The following is a 25,234-nucleotide window of genomic DNA, read 5'->3' on the forward strand; positions in this document are numbered from 1 at the left end:
TACATTATCTTCATTTTACAGACAAAGAAGCCAATCTCACACAGATGTTAAGTGATAGAGATGAGATTCCAACCTAAGTCTCTCTAGCTTGCTCCAAGTCCAGCCCACCATTTGACCTTCTCTTCAGTCACTTTCTCTGACTTTGCACAGTAATGTGGATGCTTTATGATTGTAAGATGTAAAGGAGGGAAGAGATACAGTGGGTCCCCAACCTGACCCCAATCTAACTGCAAAATTCTTCTTTCTTCCTTTCCCAGTCACTTCATGGTATGGGATGGAATCACCCTCTTAGGGTATTGAATGTCTGGAGTTTGACCAGCTGTCCAGGATGTCTGTGTGTATGTCTCACAGTGTGTACTCTGTGTGCCCCTGCCAGGGAGCCCCCCACCTCCACCCCACCCAAAGCTGAATTAGCCCTTCCTATAATTCCTGCACAGCCACAGCCTGAGTTAACCCATGCAAAGGCTAGAAGCCAGAGCAGCTCGGCCTGGGAAGTGCAGGGGGTGGCGGGGAGGGAAACAGAAATAACATACAGTTTCTATTCCTGCCTTTTTGCGACTGGATTAAAACACCGCCTTTCTAATCTAAAGGCTGCTCTTTACTTCCTGGCCATCGGTGGGCTCTTATGTAACGCTCTCCTCCCTCTGCCTTCACAAGCAGCTTCCAGAGATTTCTGCAGCCAAGCTTCACGGCACACTCCAGAAGGGAACAGCAAAGAGAATCCCAGATTGTCCTTTGTGCCTTGAGCCCAGAGCTGGTGGCAGGCAGGAGAGGGCCAAGGAGAGGGGTCTGCCGTCTGACAGGGCCTCTCACTCAAGGTACTAAAAAAGGGCTGGGAAATAAAAAGCAAGCCTGTTCCTTCCTCTCTGGGGCCATGTCTCCTCCCCAGAGCAGAGGAACTCTCTAGTGACCTTGAGGGATCATTCCAGCTATAAGATACCTGTTCACAAAGAGTGCTCCCCTTCCCTTAGAAAAATCTGAGGAAGAGCAGACTTTACCATCTCCCAAGGTCACATGCCCTGATGTCTCCCAGCTAGCTCACAGTGAGGAAGTTCTTCCAAAGACCTAAACTAAAATCCCCAAGACTGCAGCTTAAATCTGACCTTGTTCCCCTAAAAAAAAAAAAAATCCATTTTCTTTCCAAAAAAAGACAAGCCTGTTCTTTTGTCAGTGGCTACATCATCACCTGGCACACATAGTAAGTGCTTAATAATTGCTTATTTACTGACAATATCCTTTAAACATGGGTTGAGCCCCAACCAAGATCTTTTCTTTTCCAATATTACTCACCCATGTTCCTATAGCCTGTTGTAGCAGCAGTCTTGACTATCAGTAATGCAGAGCACACATTTTGGAAACCTGAAGGGCCTCTGCACTGCTCTGAATTGGTCTAAAACCTTTTCTCTCTTTCTAAATGACCTGAAATTTAGTATTAGCTCTGCCATCAGCTCTGCGGTGTCAGGCAAGCCACTGTAGGCCACAGTTTCCTCATTTCTAAAAAGCAAACAGGATGGACCAAGTTATTTTTATGGTCTCTTCCAACATGATATGTTTTGTTCTCTTTAAGTTTCTGTTGTCTTTCCTATTTCTTTCTGTATCCCCCTGCCTCCTCTTTTATAACCTCCCACACTTATCCCCTCCCTACTGGTCGCCCCCATTTGCCCCACCCCAGCCCTGGTTTTGCCCCCAATTCTGTTCCCTCCTTCCTTCCCATTCTCTCCCCGTCTCCCAGTTTCTCCCCCAAGTTTCTTTGGTGTTCCCAGCAGGGAATGGGACCAGATTTGTGATCCCACTAACCTCCCATTTAAGGTCAGGCTCCTCAGTGTTTCCGGCTGGTGCCTGTCACCCTGTCAGCCATTGGAAAGTGTGACAGCTACTCAAGTCAGAGACAGAAAGAATCACTTCCTGAGCCCCAGTCATAAAAATAAACCTTGGGGCCTGAGCTTATGGGGAACCATGCTGACGTAGCTGGGCGGAAGTTGTGATGGAAAAAGAGGGGTTTGTTTTCCTTCAAATGTCCCTTTCTCAGCTCAGGGCCTGGGGGAGGTTAAAACATTGGTGAGGGGTGGGTTTGGTTTTGACTTTCTTTCTCTCTCTCTCTCTCTCTCTCTCTCTCTGGCTAACTTTCCAATGGAGCCCAATCTGCATGCTACATTATATTATTTTATTCCCCTTCCACATGCGTAGTCAAAACAATCCTCGACATCTTTAAGGAGATGGCTAATCCAAACTCTAGTTGTTGTTGTTGTTTTTAAAGAATAACCCCGGGGCAGCTAAATGGCTCAGTGGATGAAGCACCGGCCCTGGATTCGGGAGGATCTGAGTTCAAATCCGGATTCAGACACTTAGCATTTACTAGCTGTGTGACCCTGGGCAAGTCACTTAACCCCAATTGCCTCACCAAAAAAAATTAAAAAAAAAAAAAAGAATAACCCCAAATCCAACTCCACAGAGTTGCCAGACAAAGGTGCCCCTGGCAGGAAGGTTGGATTGGCCAAGACCACTTACACAGCCTGCTACTCCATTCAGGATTCCTGTGTTGGGCCAGGAGAGGCAGCAGCTTGTAGAAAGACAGAAATAGTAGGGTCAAGGGAAGGCCACAAGACAGGAGGGAAAGTTTCCATATTTGTATATAATCTTTCTTGCACAAGAGAAATTGCTGGTGTCTAATCTATGCTGAGTTTTAAACCTTATTAGCTGATTATAACATCCAAACCCCTTTTTCTGGGATTCAGAAGTCATAGAATTATAGATTTTAGAAGGATTTTTTAAGAAAAAAACTTAGAAAAAATTTTTATTTTACAGACAAGGAAACTGAGACCAAAAGAGGTTCAGTGACTTGCCTCAAGTCATGCAAGTAAGAAATGGCAGTACTGGATCTGAATTCAGGACCTGTAACCCTAAATCTAGGTCTCTTTCTACAAACACTAATCAATTTCCTCTAGTCCCTCCTCCCCCTATTTCACTAAATCTTCCACTTTATAATTCCCATTGTTGTTGTTGAGTTGTTTCAGTCATGTCTGACTCTTCATGACCTCATTTGGAGTTTTCTTGGCAAAGATAATGGAGTGATTTGCCATTTCCTTCTCTAGTTCATTTTATAGAAGAGGAAACTGAGGCAAACAGAGGGTTAAGTGACTTACCCAAGGTCACACAGCTAGTGTCTGAGGCCACATTTGAACTCAAGGAAGATGAGTCTTCCTAACTCCAGACCCTGCTGAACTCTAGCCACTTAGCTGCCCACTTATAGTTCCCAGCATTCCCGTATTATACTCCAACTAGATAGGATTATTATTTAGCTCCCTAAACTTCAATGCAAATCCTCACCCCAACCCTTCCACATGCATACCAGCTTACTTAAGTCCAACTTTTTTATTTCAAAGCTCAAGAGGAATCACAGAATGTTAAGAGCTAGAAGAAACCTTAGCCTCATCATCTCATTTTACAGATGAACATTGAGGACCTACTTTCTCCAGGAAGCCTTTCCTGACCATCCAGACCTCTGTGATCTCTCCCTTCTTTGAACTTCTATGTCACTTATTATCTATAGTCCTTATGTGCCACTTACCTTTTGTTTTGCAGGCAGCTGGGCAAAGTGGCTACAGTTCCAGGGCTGAAGTCAGAAAGACTCATCTTCCTGAGTTCAAATCTGGCCTCAGACATTTACTAGCTCTGTGACCCTGGAAAAGTTACTTAACCCTCAGTTTCTTCATCTATAAAATGAGCTGGAGGGAAATGGCAGTATTTCTGCCAAGAAAACCCCAAATGGGGTGACGAAAAGTTGAACATGATTGAACAACAATTTGTATTGCTGTTTGTCGTCCATATATTTTCAAGTATCTTGAAGATATCTTGCAGACAACATTGTGCTGGTTGCCTTAGACCCTGGAACGCTGTAGGGCTTCCCAAATAAGATCCATAATCACCCAAGAGTTTGGCCTAACTATTCCCACAGGGGAAAACAAGTGGATGAGGAATGTCTATTGTCCAGTTGACTATTTAGTTGGATGGACAACTCCATGGAATGCATTCATTGGTATATATGGCCTGGCATTGCAAATAAACCATGAACTAACTGACTGATCCCAGAATTGAACAGGAAGAAGAGGTTGGATTGCCTTTGGGAAACTGCACATTTCTTCTAATGGCTCCAAACCTTTGTTTTTCCCTCAAAATTTGAACACTGATATTCTTCTGGTGTTATCCATAGTCTCCCAATGGCAATGGAGTAATGCACAGTGGGCATGAGTAGGCTGCATTACATATGAGGAACTGCACGAGAGAAGTGAAAGGGTGTCATCAGAGAAACTTATGACTGGAAAAAAAAAAGATGAATTGGTCATATAGCAAGAGGGAAAGTTGGATAGTGCATGGACTTCACTGGTATTCAAGCAATGTTGAGAGAATAAAGCTCCCTACGTGATGGGTGGAACCCCTGTGGTGATATTTATATAGCAGAGTATATGGGTGAATATATTCCCCCAAAAGAGTATTTCAGAACTTGAGAGTTTCCAGGCTCCTATTCCCTAGACTTCTTTTTTTTTTTTTTGACTCTGCCCTTGATTCTCACCCACTAAATCCACAAAGGAATGGGCTTCAGGGGCAGTATGGGGATTTCATGTAAATATTACAGAGAACTTTATGCCAGCCAGGTCGTTATACCCCTTACCTCCTTAAAGAGAGCTTTTCAGAAAAAAAGAGAATCAATTATCTGCCTGTGATGCCTTAAGAACAGACCTACTGGGGCCCAGAGGCTGGATGGCATGGCCTTGAGAGAGACCTGTCAGTTTGTTTGTTTTGATGGGCAATGAGGGTTAAGTGACTTGCCCAGGGTCACACAGCTAGTAAGTGTCAAGTATCTGAGGCAGGATTTGAACTCAGGAACTCCTGAATCCAGGGCCGGTGCTTTATCCACTGCGCCACCTACCACCCGAGACCTGTCAGTTTAACAATAATCAAACATCACAATTCACTGGCCTTTCTTCTAGGGTCCACTAGTTGTAGGTATATCACACCTGTGTCCTGGGAGGGGCAAATAGGGCAGATGTAGTTGGGGAGGGGAAAGCATATTACTGTCTCGAGGGTGGGGTGAGGTTTAGACCTGGGTCATTTTGAAATCTGGATAAAATGCTTGCAAAGCTTAAAATTGCATTGAGACTTTTGGGACACCCTGTATAAAATGGGGTTTTATGGGAATAAAACTAATTAAAACGAAGGGGGAAAAACACAGAAAGATAGAGAAAACCTTTTCTTCTTGCAATTTAAGTAAGTCCGTTTGTCGGCTACCCCAAGTGTGACTGACAGCTCGGTGCTTGGAGACCCTGGCTCCTATCCTTTTTCTGATCTCAATAACGCTGAGGGTTGCTCCACGTTTCGGCTTTTTTCCCCCATACCAAAAAAAAACCAACAACCCACCTCCGTTGGATTTACGACAATAGCGTGGGGGGTGGTGGTGGTGAGGTACAATGCTAAGGGAATCCTGGGGATCAGCCCCGGACCCAGAACGCAGAAGCTCCTCCAAGGAAACTCTCCTCCTTGGGACGAGAAAGGAAAGAAGCAGCTCAATGGACCAGCAGGGTGGAGTTGGTAGTGGTGGTGGAGTGTTTGTTGATTTGGAGAAGGGAGGGGGCAGAGGAAGTTTCCCTCTTGTTATCTTGGTCCTGGGGAGCCTAGCAGAAATTCCCTCCTCTTTTTTCTCTGCCCCTATAAAAAAGGAGGGCGAAGGAGTGGGGGCGGCTGGCTCAGGCTCCCAGCCCCGGTAGCAATGGGGAGATCCCGGAGTCTGGGCTGCCTCGGCAGCGGCGGCGGATCCCCGGGGACTGTGGGGGGGGGGGGAGCCCGAGTTGGCGGCGCCTGCTCACTTCGCGTTCACTGCGTCGGAGTCTCCCCCAGCCTGGCCGGGTGCCGAGCAGCCAGGGGAGGAGGGGACAGAAAGCGGCGGTGGAAGGCCTCTCTCGGCTCCCCCGCCAGCCTCGCCTCCTCTCTCAGCTTCCCTTCTGGCCCCAGGAGACTGGAGTGCCCTCTTCAACCCCGTAACCTCTGGACCCTCTCGCTAGAGATGGGAAGGGGGCAGCACTGAGTCGAAATGCCTATCCATCCTCGCCACTTTACCCTCGATCTCCCCAAACTGGTGCCACTAGACCGAGTCTCCGGGCTTCATACATCATTGGGCAGTCCCGCCCCAGCTCTCTGCAGCACTTGTTTTCCCAAATAGATCTAGACTCACCCCCCCCCCAACCGCCCCCATCCCTAACCCCCCATCCCCATATCCTCTTTCTCCCCATTCCCTGGCCCGCCGCAGTGGCCAGTTTCAGGCTTGGACCATGGGGGGAAAATCTTCCTCCACTGGGGTTCTCTCTCCCACCTCCCCAGGGTTCTGCCCGGGAGTTCCAAGGAACGTGGTGGTAAGATTGGGGGGGAGGATGGAGTTGTCAGCTCCCGGCCCCTGAAAAACGGGATTCTCTCCTCGACCCCCACTGTTCCCCAAACGGAAACACGTCTCCCTGCTTTCGAGGGGGTTGCAAAGGGAGCTTCCCAGCGTTTTCTGCAGGAGGAGCTGGCGAAGTGCCAACAGCTGGTGAGGGCGGGAGGGTCTTAGGGTCCCCCAGGCTCTTATAGCTCTATGCCCCAGGCACGCCTCCTTCTATACGGGCTCCTTAAAGAAGGCTCAAGGATACGCGCCCCCCCCCCCCCGCCTCTACCCCTGCCCCCAGCCAGACCCAGCCCCAAGCTCAAAAGGCTAACCTGGGGGCAGTGCACTACCTCCCGCCCCCGCCAACAGGTGCATAAAATTAGCTGCTCCCGCCCCTTCTATCCCACGAGGAGCAGGGCTAGAGACTGCAGATGAGGTGGGGGCTGCAAGCAGAAGAGGAATAGAGAAGCCCCGGCCTCAGTTTCCCTTTCCTTTTGCTCCAGAGGCAGCTCTTCTCCCACGGCCAAAAACTACTGCCGTCCTTGCCCCGCCCCTCCCGGCCACGGCCTCTGCCCCCTTCGCCCAGGCTACTCCTCCCCACCCGCTCCGCTCCCACGGTCCCTGGGGTGGGCGGGTAAAACCCGGGGATGACGGCTGAGCTCCGGCCCGGGCTCGCCCTCGCCCCCGCCCCGGGGACCGGGGTTTCCCAGCCTCCCCAGCCTAGGGCAACAGTCCCAGTGGGGAGATCGGCCGGAGCTGACGGGCTCCAATGCTCCGGGATCCCTACCCCCGCCCGCCGTTTCCCCCCTCCCCCTTCCCCTTCCCTAGCTTGGGCTCCCCTCTCTCGGTACAAGTGGGGAGGGAGAAGAGGGGGGGAGGAGGGAGGGAGGGAGCCAGCGAGCGAGCGAAGTGCAGGGGCCCGGAAACACCATATATGGAGCAGGAAGGATCCCCCGCCGGAACCGACCTTATATGGGCAGTTCCTTATTTGGTGCGGCCCAATATGGCCTGGCTGCCCGGGGCTTCCGGCAGAGGCGGGGTGGGAGGGGGGAAGTGGGAGGAGGGAACCGAAGGCTGGGGGTTGGGGAAAACACTGCCCCGCCGAGGGCTCCAGCGGGCTTAATTGAGCGCCGGAGCCCCGAAGCTGGCCCTGGGAGTTCCTGGCTCGGGCTTGGGTCCCGGGATCCCCAGAGTTCAGGGATCTAGGGAGAGCGGGGGGAGGGGAGGATAGAAGGGAGGCCTCGCGTCACGTCGGGTCCTCCTGTCCCGCCCTGCCATATAAGGGCTTCCTGCTTCCCATATATAGCCATGTACGTCAGGAAGGGGGCGGAGCCTGACAATTCCAAACCCTTCAAATAGAGGCGGATCCGGGGGAGTTGCGAGAGATTCCAGGCAGCAGAAGTGGGGGAGCCGTCGCAGCCGTCGCCACCGCAGCAGCAACAAGCCGCCGCAGCCGCCGGGACCAGCCCCAGCCTCCGCAAGCAGCAGCAGCGCCACCTCCGCACTCGGCAGCCTGCGGGGGCAGAGCCTGGAGGAAGCCCCCTCCGAAAAATATACATATATATTTTTTGCTTCCTTACCATGCTCCACTGAACCCCGCATGTGAACTGCCCGGTCCCCCTCACAAGTGCCCCTCTGGCCCTAAACCCCGCGTCCGCCCCGTCCAGAATGGCTGCGGCCAAGGCAGAGATGCAGCTGATGTCCCCGCTGCAGATCTCCGATCCCTTCGGCTCCTTCCCTCACTCCCCCACCATGGACAACTATCCTAAGCTGGAGGAGATGATGCTGCTGAGTTCGGGGGGGCCCCAGTTCCTTGGCGCCGCTGGCGGACCTCCTGAAGGCAGTGGTGGTGGGGGAGGTGGAGGAGGAGGCAGCAGTAGCAGCAGTAGCACGGGTGGTTTCAATCCCCAAGGGGAAGCCGGCGAGCAGCACTTCGAGCACCTGGCTGCAGGTAAGCAGTGGCCCAGAGCAATGGACTTCTTCCCTTTGCTTCTTCCTCCCGGCCTCGGGTTCTTTGCTACTATTTGGGAGAAGGCATTTCTTAGCCTTCTGAAATCAAACAAAACCAAAAAAAGTCCCCATCTCATCTTCTCAGCCCCCAGGGGTTTGTACCCAGGAGAAAAGAGTTCGTCTGAGGAAGACGCTATACCCCCTATACCGCCTCTATGAGGCTAAGTACTGCCCTGGAACCGGGCATGCCCGGTGGAGGATCCCTGGGCTGTTGTTTTGGCTGGAGATGTACTGGGGCTGCGTGGGTGGGTAAGGGTGGAGGAGGACTTGTTTTGAGGAGGAAAAACGAGCTCTCTCTAGACAGAAGCCAACCCCACCCCCCACCCCCGTCCCCTATAGTGAAGGGACTGTGATGTATGGGGTTGGGAATACCCTGAGAAGGGGGGAGAAGGCGGGGGGGGGGTCCTGGTGTTTCTGGGGAGGCGGCAGGACTAGCCGGGAATCCCTTGCCTACTGTGATGCGGAGCCCTGGTAACTGCAGTAGAGGGGGGATTCTCCATATTTGCGTCAGCTGTTGTTGAAATGGGCTCTGCTGCTGGAGCTCTTCCAGGAACATTGCAATCTGCTGCTATCAATTATTAACCAGCCCAGTAGTCAATGGCAGCAGTAGCAGCTCTTTACCTCTCCGAATGAGATCTTGCTCCAGTAACACGGATTGTTCTCTTCCCTCCTCACTAGACACTTTTCCTGACATCCCACTGAACGCGGAGAAGGTGCTGTCGGAGACAAGCTACCCTAATCAGCCCACCCGATTGCCCCCAATTACCTACACTGGCCGATTCTCCTTGGAGCCAGCCCCCAACAGTGGCAACACTCTGTGGCCAGAGCCACTTTTCAGCCTGGTCAGTGGACTTGTGAGCATGAGCAACCCACCGGCCACCTCTTCAGCAGCCCCATCTCCAACGGCCTCCTCTGCCTCTTCCTCACAGAGTCCCCCACTGAGCTGTGCAGTCCAATCCAGTGAGAGTAGCCCCATCTACTCAGCAGCTCCCACATTCCCAACTCCCAACTCTGAGATTTTTCCTGAGCCACAAAGCCAGGCCTTCCCTAACTCAGGCTCAGCTCTCCAGTACCCACCACCTGCTTATCCCAGCTCTAAGGGCAGCTTCCAGGTGCCCATAATCCCAGACTATCTGTTCCCACAGCAGCAGGGTGAGTTGGGCTTGGTCCCACCAGACCAGAAACCCTTCCCAAGCTTGGAGAGCCGAACCCAGCCTTCCCTCACCCCACTGTCCACCATCAAGGCTTTTGCCACACAGACTGGCTCCCAAGATATGAAGACCCACAACACCACCTATCAGTCTCAGCTTGTCAAGCCAAGTCGCATGCGCAAGTACCCTAACAGGCCCAGCAAGACGCCTCCCCATGAGCGCCCCTACGCCTGCCCTGTGGAGTCCTGTGACAGGCGCTTTTCTCGTTCGGATGAGCTGACTCGCCATATCCGAATCCACACAGGCCAGAAGCCCTTCCAGTGCCGCATCTGCATGAGAAATTTCAGCCGAAGTGACCACCTCACCACTCACATCCGTACTCACACTGGAGAGAAGCCCTTTGCCTGTGACATCTGTGGGAGAAAGTTTGCTCGAAGTGATGAGCGCAAGAGGCACACAAAGATTCACCTTCGACAGAAAGAAAAGAAAGCAGACAAGGGTGTCCCAGCCTCTGTGGCATCTTCTTCCCTCTCTTCATACCCATCCCCTGTCACTACCTCCTACCCATCCCCTGCTACCACTTCCTACCCATCTCCAGTACCCACCTCCTATTCTTCTCCTGTGTCATCATCCTACCCCTCTCCAGCGCACAGTGGCTTCCCCTCACCCTCTGTGGCTACCACGTACTCCTCTGTCACCCCTGCCTTTCCACCCCAAGGCATTACCAGCTTCCCCTCCTCAGCCGTCACCAACTCCTTCAGCGCATCAACAGCGCTTTCGGACATGACGGCCACATTTTCTCCCAGGACAATTGAAATATGCTAAAAAAAAAAAAAAAGCAACCAAAAACCCCCTACATAAGACTCAACTGGGACAGGAGGGGAAGATGGCCAGGTGGAGGAGGGGAGGACTCTTATACCTTAAAAGAGTTCTGACCCTGTTCCCCAGTCCCCAAAGTATGAGTGGGGAATATTCACCAATAACCCTTTCTACCCTGTTTCCCTTTCTCATCATCCCTTATTACCCTCTGACTTCAGCTGCCTGAAACAACCATGTCCAAGTTCTTCACCTTCTACTCAAAGGACTTGACTTGCATGGATTTTGGATATATCATTTCAGTCTCATTTCCATCATTGCCCTCCCCGTCTTCCCTTTGATGCTAGAAAATTGAGTTGGTAAGATGGGGAAACTGAGCTTTGAAGCTCAGACCCTTTCCTTTTTGCCCCTGTACAGTGTCCGTGCCATGGATTTTGTTTTTCTTGGGGTACTCTTGATGTGAAGACAATTTGCATATTCATATTGTAATTATTTGGAGTTAGGGCCTCATTTTGTTTAAGGGGAAAAAAAGACAAAGAAAAAAGTTGAGCAATGGTGATTCTTTTTTTTTTGTGAGATGCTGTGATGATGAGTTTGAAGCTTCTTTTTGAAACAGCAATTTTTAGGTATTAATCAGCATGTGTCAGAGTGTTGTTCCGTTTACTTTGTAAATATCAAACCAACTTGTACTCTCACATGTGGCAAAAAAGGTTGTTTTTCTTTTTCCTTTGGAGGTTCCCCCCCCCCTTATTTTGTTTTCAAAGTTCCATGTCTTGGTGCCTTTTTGTGTGAATGCCTCGCTGACGCCTTGACACGTACAGTTGTGTAAGAATGAGTATTATGCCCACCTCTGGCCTTAAGGGGGTGGGGGAGGCAGGGAAAGACGATTCCAGGGAGGCTTTGGGAGCAAGAACGGGAAAGAGGGCTGAGCTCCGCTTTCATTTCTCCGGAATGTAAGCAGCAAAAAACAAAAACTAAACTAAATCTGAACTCTCAAAAGTCTATTTTTGTAACTGAAAATGTAAATTTCTAAATATATTCAGGAGTTGGAATGTTGTAGTTTACCTACTGAGTAGGCAGCGGATTTTTTGTATGTTATGAACATGCAGTTCATTATTTTGTGGTTTTATTTTTACTTTGTAATTGTGTTTGCTTAAACAAAGTGACTGTTTGGCTTATAAAACACATTGAATGCGCTTTACTGCCAATGGGATATGTGGTGTAATATCCTTCAGAAAATTAAAAAGAAAATAAAGAACTGTGGTTGGATGTATTTTTCTCAAGAGATAGGAGAGAATCTAAACAGTGGTTCTAGTTAAGGGAGACTGGGGATTTCCTTCAGGCCCTTGGGAAGCCTTTTCAAAATGACTAGGGGTGGCCTGGGGTGGGGAGAGGATTACAGTTTGTCTAGTTTATTCTGGCTTAGTCTACACTGTGACCAGGGAAGAAGTCCTTTGGGCTTGAAGACTGGATCTTGCTATCTTTGGCTGGGTCCCAGCTTGCTACCAATCTTTGGAGAAAGCCCCTAGTACTCCTGCCGAAGGGGGTAGGGGGTGTCTGTATGTATCAGACTCTTAGAGTGTGAGGATGTTATCCTTTAGGACTCAATGGAGAGATACCCTACCCCAACAAACCTGACTATCTCCAACCCCATCTGTGCCCTTCTCTCTGTTCCCATGAGCTGTGGAAATCGGAGTTCAAAGGAATTACTACGGTCATGTCACCTCATAGATGTTTTTTTGAAGGGGATTGAAAGCATGGGTACTTTGGGATACAGTGAAACCCCAGATCAAGGCCAGGCCTGGTCTGGTCTACCCACCTACTACTTCCCCTGTTTCATAGCTGTCTGTCTGGGGTGGGAAAAATAGAAAGAGAAACCCAATTCTCAAGCCAAGAAGCCTTCCAGGAAGAAAAGCTTGTCCGTTTGCCAGCTGGAGCTAATACACACCCCTGGCAGTAGCCAAAGGAGCAGGGCGCTGAGGCAAAGCATGTCAAGGTTGATGTCAAGGGTCTCTGGCCAGTGCCAGGATAGTCTCTGGAGTAGAGAAATATCTGCTGCTCATTTTCCACCCCCACTCTACCACCTTCTTAGAGAGATCTGCCACTCAATTCCCACTCCCACCTTCCATCTTCCCCTTAGAACATAGCTCAACTCTGGAGCAGCAATTTTCTTAATGTTTTTAGAGAGTAAAAGGAGACAGAGTCAAGAAAGAACCTCGTGGGGACATTTATTAAGCCATTATGGAGACAACACTAGTCCTGATTTTTGGCTGGCTTTCCATGAGTCATCAGTGACTGTTATGGATGAAGGAGGAGGAAAGGTCCTCATTTTCCTCTTTCTTCCTATCCCTTCTTTTTTCCCTTTCTCTGACTTACTGAGGCAGCCAGCCAACCTAGGTCCCATGACAAGAGTTCATTGACATCAACAATTGGATCAATGGGGCCTAAGCAAATAGTACCCAACCCAGACTTTCTGCTAGTATCCAGCTTTAGCTATTTGGGCCTTTTTCTTCCATTTCTGCCTGATCCGTTTTCTTCTTTGTTAAGTGTGCCACACTTGTCCAAGATCTTGATTGAGCCCATTAGACACTATCAAGCTTCTGTTTCCTAAAATTTCAAACTTCTTCTGTTAGAGGTTGTGTGTGTGTGTGTGTGTGCGCGCGCGCGCGCGCGTGCGCGTGCGCGTGTTCGAAGATTGACTGAGGAGGGGTGATTTCTTTGGGAGAGAAAGAAAATAGTATAGCTTGGGAGGCATAGACTGGTTAAATGTTATGTCATTATCAAAGGGGCAATACAATTGTGCCTAAGCTTGGAGGGTCAAAGGTGTTCAATGACCTGTTGTTTTTTTTTCTTGACAAAAACTGGACTCTGAATGTAGGTCATTGGAAAGAATCTCTTAATAAATATTTTTGTCCCAGGGTTTCACCTGTAACCCACAGCAGTGGACTGCACTAGGTACCATCTACCTTCAAAGATTTCTCTACCCCACACCTGCACCAACTTTTGTTTAGTGTTGTTTTGTTTTGTTTATTTTGCGGGGCAATGAGGGTTAAGTGACTTGCCCAGGGTCACACAGCTAGTAAGTGTCAAGTGTCTGAGGCCAAATTTGAACTCGGGTCCTCCTGAATCCAGGGCCAGTGCTTAATCCACTGAGCCACCTAGCTGCCCCCAATGCATCAACTTTTAATATCCTTTCCTAGGCCTAGGGAAATACAAGTTGCCCATTGTAAAAGCAGGCATTTAGGATTGCCCACCTCCTCTCAGGAGTTAGAAGATCATTCATTTGAGCTAGAATGAAGTCACAGGAATTTTAAAATTAGAAGGGAACACATGGTATCTACCTAGTCCCAACCCATACCTGAAAGAAATCTACCTGACAAGTAAATGGGTCAGCCAGCCTCTGCTTCAAGGCCCTCCAATGAAGGAGAACATTCCCCACCCCCACCTCTCAAGGCAGCCCATTCCACTTTGGAAGTGCTCTATCTAATTAGCATGAAACCTTCATTTGCATCTTTAGAACTTCTACTGTTCAAGCAGAACAAGTCTGATACAGCCCTTCAAATACTTAACATTATTTATCATATATGAAGTTTCCCCAGTTCCTTCAGGCCATCTTTTAAGAATATGGACTCAAAGATTGAAAGTTTTAGAACCAGCTTTATGATTGCTCTTAAACTGTGCCAACAGAATTTTAAAAGAGTACTCCAGATGTGGCCTCCCCAGAGCCAGAGTATCAACCTCTTTTATTCTTTCAAGCTATGGGCTGGAGGTTAAATGATAGCTCTTTTTGTCTGCCACATGTGGCCCCCTAAAATTCTCAGATATTTTTCAGAAAAAAATGCTCTTATGACCTTCTTTATTTGTCATGTCAGTTTTTTGAACTTTGTATACTTGATTTAAAACTGATATAATCCCGGGGCAGCTAGATGGTGTAGTGGTTAAAGCACCGACCCTGGATTCAGGAGTACCTGAGTTCAAATTCCGACTCAGACACTTGATGCTCACTAGCTGTGTGACCCTGGGCAAGTCACTTAATCCCAATTGCCTCACTTAAAAAAAAAAAAAACAACTGATATAACCCCTACAAAATTTCATTATTAATCCAATCCGATGGTGCCAGCTCATTGATCTTTTTGGAAAACTTGCTGTCAATCCAGTATGTAGGTTAGCTCTCCTTCTCAGCTTTATATCCATTTGAAGAGTATGTATATCTTGAACATCCATCATTAATTAAATAAAGAACATCCCAGGGCCCCAAGTACAGACATATCCCTAGAGAGCTCCATTGGAGACCACCACTTCCTTCTAAGTTGACATTGAACCATAGAATTGATCCTTCAGATCAATTCAAACTCCACCTAATTATCAATCTGTGAATGTTTCTCCATTTTTCTATAAAAAAATAGCATGAGTACTTTGTCAAATAGAATGCTAAAAATCTAGGTAAAGTAGCATATATCTATGACATTGGAAATTCCCCTGTGCCACCAGGTTAGTAACCTTGTGAAAGATGGAAATAAGCATAGTCAGGTATAGCCATGACATGGTTCTTGCTGAAGCCAGTTCCAGCTTTTTTTGTGATCACTTCTTCCTTTTCTAGTTGTTCACTGAGCCATCTCTTTAATGAGCATTACATTCTAGGATTTTCCCAGGAATCAAAATTGAGCTCACTGGCCTATATAGAATGGTAGATCAACCCTGTTCTCTTCCCTCTTTTTAACAATCAGGCCGTTTTCACTTCTCCAGTCCCACTCATATTTCTCCATAGTTTTTCACATATGACAGAGAAGTTTGGTTCAGTAATCATATTCTTATTAATCAGTTTATCAATATTTTCAACCAATCATCAATAATCGAGTTATCAATAGGTTACTAAACAAAGTTATCAGGGGAGGAATGGTGTAGATAGTTTAACTAGAAAAAATTTCGTACTACCAGATCTTTGAACAAGAACTTGAATCATGAATTTTATGGAGTTTTATGGCAAAGCTTTTGAATAACCTCACTCATTTAATATTCTTGAAGAGAAGATAGGGAGCTGTAGGCTATAGACACAAAGAAATGGATTCAGAGTTGATTAGATGGCCAGACTCAAACAGCACTGTCTTTAATGGGTTCAATGTCAACTTGGAAGGAGGTAGTCCCCAGTGGAGGTGTACCCCCCAGGTATGTGTGAGTGTTTAACATTTTTTTTTAAGTGAGGCAATTGGGGTTAAGTGACTTGCCCTGGGTCACACAGCTAGTAAGTGTTAAGTGTCTGAGGCCAGATTTGAACTCAGATACTTCTGAATCCAGGGCCGGTGCTCTATACACTGCGCCACCTAGCCGCCCCCAGTGTTTAACATTTTTAACAATAATCTTGGAGTCATCTGTGGTCCTGTGACTATTTCATATTTTTAACAATAATTTTGGTACTCATGTGATTTGCATCTAACCTGGAAAAGATAGTTAACATACTCTGTGACAAAGTCAGGACCCAATTCCTAATAGTCTTGATAAACATGCAAAATGCACAAGATAAAATGTGAGATGCTACATGGTTAGATGACAAATTTGCTTGAAAAAGACCAGACCTCATTGGTAAGAAGTAGCTCACTGTTTACAGTGAGCAGACCTACCTAAAACTTCTCCAAACAAATCTAGAAAATGTACCAATCCAAATCCTGATGTGCAAAACTTGCCCTAATAGTTGAGAAAAAGTCACAGTGAGTCATTTTTCCAGCCCCAATCAACATTAGGGAGACAGAGATGAGAGAGGTCTTATGGATGCTGGGGAACAGGGTTTTGGCTAGTGTGAGCACACTTCAAGGAGCATTCCAGCATAGTGATGCTTGGAAATCCTCTTTTTGTAATGGTCCATTTCCCCCCACCCCTGTAGGATTATACTCACTTTTCCCCGGGGAAGTTTTCTTGAGTGTAAGCTCTGACTTCTGGAATATTTTATTCCAAGTTTTCTGATTCTTTATAGTGGTGGCTGCTAAATCACGTATGATTAAACCTGTGGCTGCTTGCAATAGTTTTTCTTTGACTTGGATGGATGTTACCTATATGTACATGTGATTTCTTTCAGTGATTTCTTTCAGGAGGTGATTTGTACATTCTTTCTGTTTCTACTTTGCCCTCAGTTTCTAAGAGATCTGGGTACTTTTGCTTTGTTTTTTTACTGTTGCCAATTTTTTTCATTAATTTAGAATTGTATTTTTCTCCAATTACATGTAAAAACATTTTTTGACATCCATTTTTAAAACTTTGTGCTCCAAATTCTCTTCCTTTCTACCTCCCTCTACCCTTAAGAAGTCAAGCAATTCGATATAAGTTATACATGTGTAGTCATGGGCAGTTTTCTTTTAAGATTTTAAAAAAGTATTTTATTATTTTCCAGTTACATATAAGGATAATTTTCAATATTTGTTTTCACAGGATTTTTAGTTCCAAATTTTTTTCTTCCACCCTCCCTTCCCTCTCTCCTCTCCAAGATGAAAAGCAGTCTGATATAGGTTGTATATATACAATCACATTAAGCATATTTCTACATTAGTCATCTTGTGAAAGAAGAATCAGAGCACAAGGGGAAAACCTCAAAAAAGAAGAAAAAAAAACAGTCCAAAAGTAGAAACAGTATGGTTCAATCTGTATTCATAATTCACAGTTCTTTTTTTTTCTGGATGTTGAGAACATTTTCTGTCATGAGTTCTTTGAAACCATTTTGGATTGTTGCACTGCTGAGAAGAGCCAAGTCTATCCCCATTGTTCATCACACAATATTGCTGTTACTGTGTACAATGTTCTCCTGGTTCTGCTCCTCTCAGTCAGCATCAGTTCATTTAAGTCCTTCCAGGTTTCTCTGAAATCCTCCTGCTCATCGTTTCTTACAGCACAATAGCATTCCATTACATTCATATACTACAACTTGTTTAGTCATTCCCCTATTGATGGGCATTCCCTTGATTTCCAATTCTTTGCCACCACAAAGAAAACTGCTATAAATATTTTTTGTACATGTGGATCCTTTTCCCTTTTCTATGGTCTCTTCCGGATCTTTTAAGATTTCTTGAAATATAATGTTTAATGGGTTCTTTTTTTTTTGTCAGTCCAGTTCATAGTCCAATAATATTTAAATTTTATCTACTCAATTGCTTTCCAGGTCAGTTATTTTTGCTATGCACTACATTATGTAATCTTCTATCTTTTCAGGCTTTTGACTTTGTTTTTTTAATATTTCTTGTTGTCTCATCTCATGGAATCATTGGCTTTTGTTGTTCCATTCTTCCCCAGCCCCCCCCCCCCCCAGGGGCAATGAGGGTTAAGTGACTTGCCCAGGGTCACACAGCTAGTAAGTGTCAAGTGTCTGAAGTCACATTTGAACTCGGGTCCTCCTGAATCCAGGGCTGTGCTTTATCTACTTAGCCACCTAGCTGCCCCTCCATTCTATTTTTAAGGGACTAAAACAAGGATAAACTGCTTACATTCTAATATTAGCAGATATGTATTCACTCTGAATCCTATCATCATCCAGGGTCATAGAAGGAATCTAATTAGACAGAAGGCCTGGTAGTGATTCTGTTATTGTCTTGATCTTAAAAGAAGAATGGAAAGAGAAGGGAAGAGGAAGAAACTAGAGGGGAAAGGAAAAGGAAGGTTAGGGAAAATTACACCACATAAATAGGATGTTTAAGTAGAAGTCTATGAACATGAAGAAGGGAGTAGAGTAGCTGACGGTTGAACCTCATTCTCATTTGAATTAGTCAAAGGAAGGCATACATACATACATACATACATACATACCCACAGTACATACTTAGAGTTGGGTACAGAAATACATTTCACTCATCAGGGAAACAGGAAGGAAAAGGGAGAAGGAAAGGAGAAGGGGGGATTAGAGGGAGAGTAGATTAAAGGAGGCATTAGTTCTAAGCAAAACAAACTGAGGATGTGCAAAAAAAAATAGTTCTTTTTGAGGTGGCAAAGAATTGGGGAATGACTGTATATGGATGTCATGGAATGCTGTTGTACTGAAGAAATTATGAAAAGGGTATTTTCAGAGAAATTTGGTGCAAGGGATATGTATGAAGTGACCATGCAGAGTTAAGTCTATGTAAGCCCAGTGACTGGTGTTATGTGATAGATGCTGATGGTGTTAGCTCATCACCTCTCCTGTCTTAGAACTTAGGACTCAGAAGTTATGTTTAGAGCAGAGCTTACCTATTCTTCACTATTTCCTGCTTGTTCATCAAGGGGCACCAAAGCGCTCATTGACATAAGATAGTTCCCAAGATAGCTGACCTACCTGATCATGTTAAGAAGTTGATCGTTACTTGGTGATATTTTCTTTGGTTTCCAAGGACAAGAGCCCTTCTCTATTTGGCATTTAAAGCTCTTCACAATTTACCTTTCCACACTCATTCCTTCAGACCCTCTCTAATCCAGCTGAATGTCCTTCTGTGCTCTAACTATGCCATGGCATTGTACTTCCCATCTCCACACCTTTTTTTTTTTTAATTAATAAAGTATTTTATTTTTTCCCGTTACATGTAAAGATAGTTCTCAACTTTTGTTTATACAAGCTTTACAATTTCAGATTTTTCTCCCTCCCCCCCTCCCCTAAACAGCAGGTAATCTGATATAGGTTATATATATATATATATATATATATATACACATAATAACATTAATCCTATTTCTTCATTAGTCATGTTATAAAAGAAAAAATCAGAGCAATGATGAAAAACCTCAAAATAGAAAAAAACAACAGCACCGAAAACAAAAGAAATAGTATGGTTCATTCAGCATCTATACTCCACAGTTCTTTTTTTTTTTTCTTGGATTTGGAGATCTTCTTCTGTCATGAGTTCCCTGGAACTCTTCTATACCATTGCATTGGTGAGAAGAATATAGTCCATCACAGTAGATCAACACTCAATGTTGATGATACTGTGTACAATGTTCTTCTGGTTCTGCTCATCTCACTCATCATCAACCCACTCAAGATCCTCCAGGTTTCTCTGAACTCCTCCTGCTCATCGTTTCTTTTTTTTTTTTTTTACATATAAGGTATTTTATTTTTTCCGTTACATGTAAAGATAGTTCTCAACTTTTGTTTATACAAGCTTTACAATTTCAGATTTTTCTCCCTCCCTCCCCTCCCTCCCCCCTCCCCTAGACAGCAGGTAATCTGATATAGGTTATATCTATATATCTATATACATATACATATATATATACACATAATAACATTAATCCTATTTCTGCATTAATCCTGTTATAAGAGAAAAAATCAGCTGCTCATCGTTTCTTACAGCACAATAGTATTCCATTGTATTCATATACCACAACTTGTCCAGCCATTCCCCAATTGATGGGCACCCCCTCAACTTCCAATTCCTTGCCGCCATGTAAAGAGCAGCTATAAATATTTTTGTACATGTGGCTCCCTTTCCCCTTTCCATGATTTCTTTGGGAAAAAGACCCAAAAGCTCCACACCTTTTTTAATAGGCTTATGCTATGAATGCACCCTCTCTTTCCTTGTCTCTGCTTCCTGGAATTCCTAGCTTCTTTCAAAACTCAGTTCAGGTGTCACTACCCACATGAGCTTACCAGATCTTCCCAGCTGCTACTAGTTTGCCTTCCCTCCTACAAAATTACCTTGGGGTTAAAAACAAACAAACAAAAAATAAATAAATAAAATTACCTTGGGATAACTTTGTATAGATTTTGTATATGAAAGGCAGCATGGTGTAATGGATAGATTGCTGCAAGCTTTGGAGCCAGGAAGGCCCTGGGTTTGAGAACTACCTCTGACACTTATCAGCTTTGTGACTGAGCGGGTCACCCAGTCTCTTGGTGTGTTGGGAAGTCTCTAATACTATGATTTGCAGAGCAACTTGTAGAGGGAGTTTGACCATCTGGGAGTTCCCTGTACTGATGAAATCACAGATCCAATTTTTATATGCATATGCAGGGTGTCCCAAAAGTCTTAGTGCACTTTAAATCTTTAATACCTTATATATGTGCATCTTGTCTCCTACTCTCCCCCCACCCAATAGAATATCAGCTTCTTAAGAGTAAGGGCTATTTATCTTATCTTTGTCCTTCTATATCTAGACCCAACAGAGTGCCTGAACATAATAAATAGGTCCTTAATACATCTTGTTGATTAATTGATTGATGGAGGAGTCACAAAAGGAGGTATAGAGGGGGGAAAGGGCATATATAAGAAGAGGGGGGCAGCTAGTGGATAAAGCACCAGCTCTGGATTCAGGAGGACCTGAATTCAAATCCAGCCTCAGACACTTGACACTTACTAGCTGTGTGACCCTGGGAAAGTCACTTAACCCTCATTGCCCTGCCCCCCCCCCAAAAAAAAGAAGAAGAAGAGGGGGGAAGCACACAGAGAGAAAGAAGAAAGCATCCTGGGGGAAAAATCATCTGGGCTTCCTCAAGTGAATATGACAAAGTATATGAGATGGGGAGAGAGGAGATGAGGAATAATATTGCACCAGATCAACACGGAGGAGGAAAGGGTTTTGTTGCCAGCCTTTTGCCATGTTAGGCAGCTAAATAGGTTCATAAATGTATGAATAACAGAATCTTAGGACTTGAAAGGGTCACAAGCGCAACCTCCTCATTCTTTTGTTTGTTGTTCAAGTCATTCAGTCATGTCCAACTCTTAGCGACCCTATGGACCATAGCATGCCAAGCCCGTCTATCCTCCACTATCTCCCAAAGTCAGTCCAAGCTCATGAGTTTCCATGACACTATCTCTCCTTCTTAAACTCTGCCATCCCCTTTTCCTTTTGTCTTCAATCTTTACCTACATCATGGTCTTTTCCAATGAGTCTCTCATTATGTGGCCAAAGTGTTTAATATTTAGCTTCAGTATTTAACCTTCCAGTAAAGATGCTGAGGAATCTAAATGATATGTCTCGGGTCACACAGCTAGTACATTTTTTTTTTTTGTTTTTCGTTGAGGCAATTGGGGTTAAGTGACTTGCCCAGGGTCACACAGCTAGTAAGTGTTATGTGTCTGAGGCCAGATTTGAACTCAGGTCCTCCTGAATCCAGGGTCGGTGCTCTATCCACCGCAACACCTAGCTGCCCCCACAACTAGTACATTTTTGAGAGGGAAATTCAAACCCAGGTCCTTTCCACTACCGTATTTCAGTAGCCATCTAAATGAAATGCTCACGTGAATAAGAATCCCTGTTATAGAACACTTCATCAAGGGGCATCCAGTTTTTACTTGAAGACCTCTAGTGAGGGCACCTTACTACCTCCTTCTTTGGGTTAGCTCTAACTGCTAAGAAGCTTTTCCCGATGCCGAGCCTCAAGGTCTGCCCCTGTGTAATATCTACACATTACTCCTAGTTTTGTGAGTGTGAACTTTGTCACAGACTAGCTACCTAAGTGTTACTGGCATAAGTGGAATTAAAAGCAAGGACACAGAATTGGGCTCCAAGAACTAGAGATGGTTCTACAGGCTCAGTAATACTTAAACATAGGTTTGGACTAGGGAAAGAGTATGGCAGAATACTTCCTCTCTTTCTCAATCTTGATTCAATAAATGCTGTGTGCAAGGCCCTGTTTGCCCCTGTGGGAACTCTCACTCTTGCTTCCCCATGCACGAGACTCAATGGATTCATGATTAAAATTATTGCAGAGGTTTAGAAACTTACTACTTTGAGGCTGATGTCTCACTTTTAGCCCTTCCCCTATCCTCAATTCAATTCAGTTCAGTTTCATTCACAAGCATACTAAATGCCCTACTACATGCCAGGCACTGCCCTAGGTTCTGGGAAAACAAAAACAAAACAAAACAACGACAAAAAACAAACAACAAAAAACCCAATCCCCTACCCTCAAGACTTATATCTACTGGAAGGAGCTGAGGTCTATGGAGATAAGCCCATCCAAGGATTCATGGACTTCACTGACTACTGGGGTGTCTGATCCCAAGATCTCTGTCTCCTTGCCTTCACCTGGAATACTTCAAGAAAATGTCTAAATATACTCATAGTGTCTCGGTTTCTCCAAATGTGGATAATATGGTCCCCAACTTTCAAATAGGTGCCTGCACAAGGTATTAAAAACATATGGAGGGGCAGCTAGGTGGCGCAGTGGATAGAGCACCGGCCCTGGAGTCAGGAGTACCTGAGTTCAAATCCGGCCTCAAACACTTAACACTTGCTAGCTGTGTGACTCTGGGCAAGTCACTTAACCCCAATTGCCTCACCAAAAAACAAAAAGCAAAAAATATATGGAAAAAAAACCACGTATTGGGCATGGGAACAGCTTCTCATTTTACCACCATGGAAAATGTAGGAGATAAAAAGGATTCACAGTTTATGAGCACATACAGTCTACACAGAGAGCAGTTATATTGGGTGATTTACTCATTATATTCTCTCCCTATCCCCACCTGAGCTCAGAAGGCAAACACCACTTGGGGGCTGCTGAAGGATCCCTTCCCTAAGCACAGTCTGAGCACCTCATAGCTTTGGCAGGAGAAGTGATGGTAGTGTCTATCTCTTGGCTTTTCAGCAAGTAAATGGCTCCAGCCCTGTAGCTATAGAGACCACATTGGCAATATTCTTATTAAGGATCACTCCTCTAAAGCCATGTTTAAAGTGAGTGCATTTCTTCATTCGATATGGACTTCTGCAGGAATGCTGCCAATAATGCCCTTGGTCCTGCCATATCTTGGGCATGGAAAATCCATTCTAAGGAACTTCTCATTCACTGATCTTTGCTTAGAAAGAAAATCAGAAAGACAGAAGACAGACAGCAACTTGTGACCATTGAACTCCCATCTTAGATCACTTCACCCATGCATTTCTCTTGCTAGTCACCATTAACTGAACCTCAGAGGGGGTGTAGGATTTCTTCCTTTCCTCCCCTCACCCCTGCTATATGCTGGAAGAAGGCACTGGAGGGGGCAGCTAGGTGGTACAGTGGATAAAGCACTGGCCCTGGATTCAGGAGGACCTGAGTTCAAATCCAGCCTCAAGAAATTTACTCGTACTAGCTGTGTGACCATGGGCAAGTCACTTAATCCTCATTGGCCCGCAAGAAATTTTTTAAAAAGGCCCTGGAGGAAAGTCAAATAAGGAATAAGTACGAAAGCCACCTACCAGCTCGATTTTTTTGTTTTGTTTTGTTTTGGTTTTTTGAGGGGCAATTGGGGTTAAGTGACTTGCCCGGGGTCACACAGCTAGTAAGTGTTGTGTCTGAGGCCGGATTTGAACTCAGGTACTCCTGAATCCAGGGCCGGTGCTCTATCCACTGCGCCATCTAGCTGCCCCCAGCTCAATTTTTATAGACCACAAGGCAAAGGAAGGTGGGTCCTCTGACAATCAATAAGCATTTATTAAGTTCCTATTGTATGTCCAGCACCATTAATACAAAGACAAAAATGAAACAGTTCCTTGCCCTCAAGACACTTACATTCTGTCAGCAGAGACAATACCTGTAAGTATAGTCATTGGAAAGGGAAGCACGGTGTAGCTGGTGGGATCAGGAAAGGTTTCATTTAGGAGGTAGCACTTAAGATGAATATGAAACCAAAGAGTTTGATGGTAACCTAGTGTCACCAAACATCTTGGAAGCAAGTCATGGCCAAACTCTTAGGAACCAATCAAAAGTTTCCCATGATCTCTTAGCAAGGGGGAGCTAGTCCATATGTTTACACCTTCAATGGAAAGGAGCCCTCAGATGCCTCCAAAGAGGCCAAGTCAGTCCTGCAATCTCTCTCTTTTTTTTTTTTTTTTTTGCAGGGCAATTGGGGTTAAGTGACTTGCCCAGGGTCACACAGCTAGTAAGTGTCAAGTGTCTGAGGCCGAATTTGAACTCAGGTACTCCTGAATCCAGGGCCGGTGCTTTATCCACTGCGCCACCTAGCTGCCCCCAGTCCTGCAATCTCATCATGCTGATTGACAAACTCATGAAGCAGAGCTGAACCGATATACAAAATAAGAGAGGGATGGGGGCGGGGGTGGGGTGGGGGTGGGGGGGCTGGGGGTGGACTTTGGAGAAGGAGACAAAAGATAAGAGAACATGAATCCTGAGCAAGCTTGACCAGCCTAGATAGGAGGGAGCCTTTTAGATAGAAAAATAGTAATCTAGTTAATGCTGACTAATTACTCGATGGTGTGAGGGGCTTGCCCAGGAAGTTCAAGGATCTGCAGTTGCTACCTGCTTTCTGATTCTTTTTTTGAGCACAGATCAGTGAGAAGTTCCTGACAGAGTAAGTTCAAGAGGAAGAGAGTGTTAACATTCAGAGGGTTCAAGACTCTTGTAGGAGTTGAGCAGTGTTTGGAAGGAAGCTAAGGATTCTAAGAGGCAGAGGGGATTAGGGAGAGCAGTTCAGATATGGGGAACTGCTGGTATAAAGTCAGAGAGGTAGGGCATCTAATGTCATTTATAGAGTCAGTAGGCCAGTAGGACTTGGAATGGAGAGTTGGGGGTAATCCAGTTTTAAACCAAGGATTAAATCCATTGTTCCCTAGCACCAGCCCTCTCCTCCAGGATCCCAAGGTTTCCTCTTCCCATCCTTTTTTTTTTTTTTTTTTTTTTTTTTTTTTGCGGGGCAATGGGGGTTAAGTGACTTGCCCAGGGTCACACAGCTAGTGTCAAGTGTCTGAGGCCGGATTTGAACTCAGGTCTTCCTGAATGCAGGGCTGGTGCTCTATCCACTGCGCCACCTAGCTGCCCCCTCCTCTTCCCATCCTTGAGGAATGAATGAATGAAATGTATGCATGCAAGCATGAATCAATCAATCTGTCAATTAAGAAAAGACAGGAATTTATTCATCTGTCTTTGTAGTCTCCGCAGCACCAAAGACAATGTCTT

At 45.6% G+C, this 25,234-nt stretch overlaps 1 protein-coding gene across 1 annotated transcript; it reads left to right on the forward strand.

The window, feature by feature from the left end:
- The first annotated feature begins 7,785 nt into the window (after positions 1 to 7,785).
- EGR1 (early growth response 1) lies at positions 7,786 to 11,648 on the forward strand. Its single transcript, XM_043986293.1, has 2 exons — positions 7,786 to 8,363; positions 9,101 to 11,648. Exons 1-2 carry the CDS (start codon positions 8,081 to 8,083, stop codon positions 10,396 to 10,398), a joined length of 1,581 nt encoding a protein of 526 aa, XP_043842228.1. The 5' UTR covers positions 7,786 to 8,080; the 3' UTR covers positions 10,399 to 11,648.
- The last annotated feature ends 13,586 nt before the right edge of the window (positions 11,649 to 25,234 follow it).

The sequence above is a fragment of the Dromiciops gliroides genome, chromosome 2 (assembly GCF_019393635.1).
Source record: "Dromiciops gliroides isolate mDroGli1 chromosome 2, mDroGli1.pri, whole genome shotgun sequence".
Classification (NCBI taxonomy): Eukaryota; Metazoa; Chordata; class Mammalia; order Microbiotheria; family Microbiotheriidae; genus Dromiciops; species Dromiciops gliroides.